Source organism: Nanorana parkeri, unplaced genomic scaffold, assembly GCF_000935625.1.
Source record: "Nanorana parkeri isolate BGI_ZX_2015 unplaced genomic scaffold, ASM93562v1 scaffold9, whole genome shotgun sequence".
Taxonomy (NCBI): domain Eukaryota; kingdom Metazoa; phylum Chordata; class Amphibia; order Anura; family Dicroglossidae; genus Nanorana; species Nanorana parkeri.
Genome location: NW_017306277.1, coordinates 1,067,712 through 1,071,127, shown reverse-complemented (window position 1 = coordinate 1,071,127; position 3,416 = coordinate 1,067,712). Strand labels below are relative to the sequence as shown.

General features: G+C 49.7%; 1 protein-coding gene across 2 annotated transcripts in view; it reads right to left on the bottom strand.

The window, feature by feature from the left end:
- Window positions 1-2,943, bottom strand: part of PTPRG (protein tyrosine phosphatase, receptor type G) — a 486,631-nt gene extending 483,688 nt beyond the window's left edge. For both annotated transcript variants that reach the window (XM_018554682.1, XM_018554674.1), the window contains exon 1: window positions 2,804-2,943. In XM_018554682.1, the coding sequence (XP_018410184.1) occupies window positions 2,804-2,888 (85 nt within the window). In that variant the 5' untranslated portion in view covers window positions 2,889-2,943. The remainder of the gene's footprint in view (window positions 1-2,803) is intronic.
- Between the last annotated feature and the right edge of the window lie 473 nt (window positions 2,944-3,416).

The following is a 3,416-nucleotide window of genomic DNA, read 5'->3' as shown; positions in this document are numbered from 1 at the left end:
TAATAATAATAATAATAATTTAAAAAAAGCAAGCTTTGCCAAAATTTATAGCTCTAATGAACACTTTACGTTCCAAATTTCAACCCATCTGCATGTCTATGTCATTTAAAAGAGCGGAACGCCATAGGACCTAGGAAAAAGTCCCACCGTTACACCCTTGGAAGCATATCTGAATTTTCCCCGGGCTTTTAAATGATTGACTAGCAAATAAAAAAGGAAGTGTTCAATAATCTAAACAAAAAGTTACCAATTACTATGCAATATATGTCACTACCATGTCGGAGAAATGAGAAAAAAAAAAAACCCACAGACTTTGCCAAGTTGCAGACCTTCGAAGCGAAGAGGACACTCTGCACTATTTGAGCGTACCAGAGCATGGATCAATACAAAAGACAGTCTTGCATACAAATCGGTTGCCCAATTTTGGTATTTTTCTAATAAAAATTTGCACATAAAAAACAAACCATGAATTAAAAAAGACACAAGACAGCACAAGAACAGAATCATCAATGTAAGAAGTAAAAAAATATATATTTACATGTTTTTATACATTGTAATTCTTTGCACATGAACTCTAGTTTTAGGGGCTGCACAAACTTTCCATTTTACTCATTCCTACGTCTGCTCCGATTTAATCCATTTTTTCCCCCTTTGCCAACCATCGTAGTCTATAGACATCGTTCCAGCAATTTTTTTTTTTTGTGGAAACCAGGAAAGAATTGAATAACTCCCTGGCTATGAAGGACGGCTCAGCAGCGCCCCCCCTGGTATTAAACAGTCACTACATATTAAATTCAACGTTGTTGGAGTGACCTCCGTCTCCTGTCTGCGAAATGATTGCATTCATAGAGCATTTCATGTGCTTTGTGGACAGGAGAGCGCTTGTGTCATCTCCCTCTTCGTGGCCGAAGAGCCGAATTACAGCAGATGCAGCAAACTGACACCCAGTAAATAAGGCATCATTAGTGCCATTAAATACATACAGCCAGCAACTCCGTCCACCCTACCCAGCCAACATGTGTGCACTACAACACAGGAATGGCTCCTCTTCTTTGATGTTCAGTGTTAAGAGGCCAGTAAAGGAAATGCTCCTCTGTGAGACACGTTGTATCAATCACAGGCTAGCAAATATGTAACAACTTGTTAACTCTCTAGGAGCTGGGCTGAGGATCACTTGGGGATACAGTTTTATGGCGATCTAGATGCAGGATGGAGAACTGGGGGGGGATACTAAAGGGGTTCCAGTATTGAAACAAAGGTCTGCTCTACAGATCACGCATAGGTTTAGTGCCATGACCACCACACTCAGCACAGCCCTTTGAGGTTAAAGTGCATCAGTCACCCCAGATTGGCACCCCCCAATCTGCACTGCCCCAGCCTTCTGCTTTGATTAGGCGAGCACTGCACCAAAAAGCAGCCACATAGCAGATTCCTAAAAGGGGGGAGGGGGGGGGAGGGAGACAAAATCCTACAAGGGATCTGTTCAATATTTCCAGGAGAGGCTGAGCTCCTGGAAGTCACCTCTAAACACACTTCCAGCCTGACACTGGGATGTGCTGCCAGTTGGGTAGTAGCTGCACAGGAGTGTGTGCCCAGATGCTTGCCAGCTACTCCAGCCAGGAGGCAACAGAAGCCCTGGAAGGAGGGTGGGCAATCAGTGAGCAGTGTTAGAGACATAAAACAAATGGCATTAGTGTGCCCGGGCAACAAAGTATAAGCCTGCGTTCAAGAGACGTGGCAGGTCATGGGCACCGGGTAGATGATCCATGGAGCACACCGGGAACCGTTTCTAGATTTGATGGGTGCCCATATTTTACCTACAGAGATCCCAGCCATGCATGTTACATCCCCAGCCATGCATGTTACATCCCGGCTAGATCCCGGCCATGCATGTTAGATCCCGGCCATGCATGTTACATCCCCAGCCATGCATGTTACATCCCGGCTAGATCCCGGCCATGCATGTTAGATCCCGGCCATGCATGTTACATCCCCAGCCATGCATGTTACATCCCGGCTAGATCCCGGCCATGCATGTTAGATCCCGGCCATGCATGTTACATCCCCAGCCATGCATGTTACATCCCGGCTAGATCCCGGCCATGCATGTTAGATCCCGGCCATGCATGTTACATCCCCAGCCATGCATGTTACATCCCGGCAAGATCCCAGCCATGCACGTTAGATCCCGGCCATGCATGTTAGATCCCGGCAAGATCTCAGCCACGCATGTTAGATCCAGGCCATGCATATTAGATCCTGGCTAGATCCAAGCCACGCATGCTAGATCATGACTAGATCCCAGCCACGCATGCTAGATCATGACTAGATCCCAGCCACGCATGCTAGATCATGACTAGATCCCGGCCACGCATGCTAGATTCTGGGAAAGCTTGTTAGAGCCCAGCAGTGCCCGATCTAATGAAGGCAAATCAGATTTTGGGGGGTGTCCTCTCCAACTATGACATATCATTGGACAAAACACAAGGAAGAGGGGACCATGGGAAGCTGGACTTTGGGCAGGCAGCAGCAAAGCAAGCAGTCCATATTGCCGTCTATGAACAGGGAACTACAAGCTGAGAAATAAGAGCAGCTCTGGAATGTGGACAGCAGGCAGGAAAAGGGCATTAGGGGCCCCCGGAAGGTGGCTTGGTGGAAGGAGTCCCATCAAGCCACTGCAAGGGCAGTCAAAGGCCAAGGAATTGGGGCAAAGGGAAGTCTAACGATCCATCAGCTCCAGGGGTACCCGCTTCCATCTACCCACCCCACTCATCCAGCCACCAGACAGGTCCTCTAGACTTACCAGGGTAGCACAAGACATAGTGCAGGACCGAGGTTGAGATTTTCAGGAACAAGATCCACCAGCACGGCTGCAGTAGCCTCCGCATGACACCATGCACATTGAGGACCGGGGCAACTTGTTGACTGATTGGCCTCCCAGGCGACAAAAAGCCCCCACCAAAAAAAGTGTGGGTGTCGTTCAGGTGGGGGTCACCGGCACGGGGGGGCCCGGGGATCGGGGGTCTGCTCACTGGGAGGGCTCTGGGAAGTTGGAGAGCCGCGGAGAGCCCTGGATCTCATGCATGCAGCTATCTCCAGCAGGTCCAAGGTGGAGGGAAGTCCGAGATCTGCTCTCTAGTCCTGGATCCAGGAGGATTGGGGAAGAGGGGGGAATTCTGTAGTCCACTTTAGTCGGGGATCCGGGGGGTCTCTAGTCCAGGCTGGGCTCCGGGACTCCGGGCTTCTGCTGATCACACCGAGGCTGGCCGCTTTCCATTCTCCCATACAGGAAGTAACATGTGAGCCGCTCCAGCCGGAGACTTTAAAGCTCGGAGGGAGAGAGAGCGCGGGAGCGCGCACACTGACACTGGGCGTCTAGCACACGCGCGCCCACGCCGCTCTTAAAGCTGCACAGC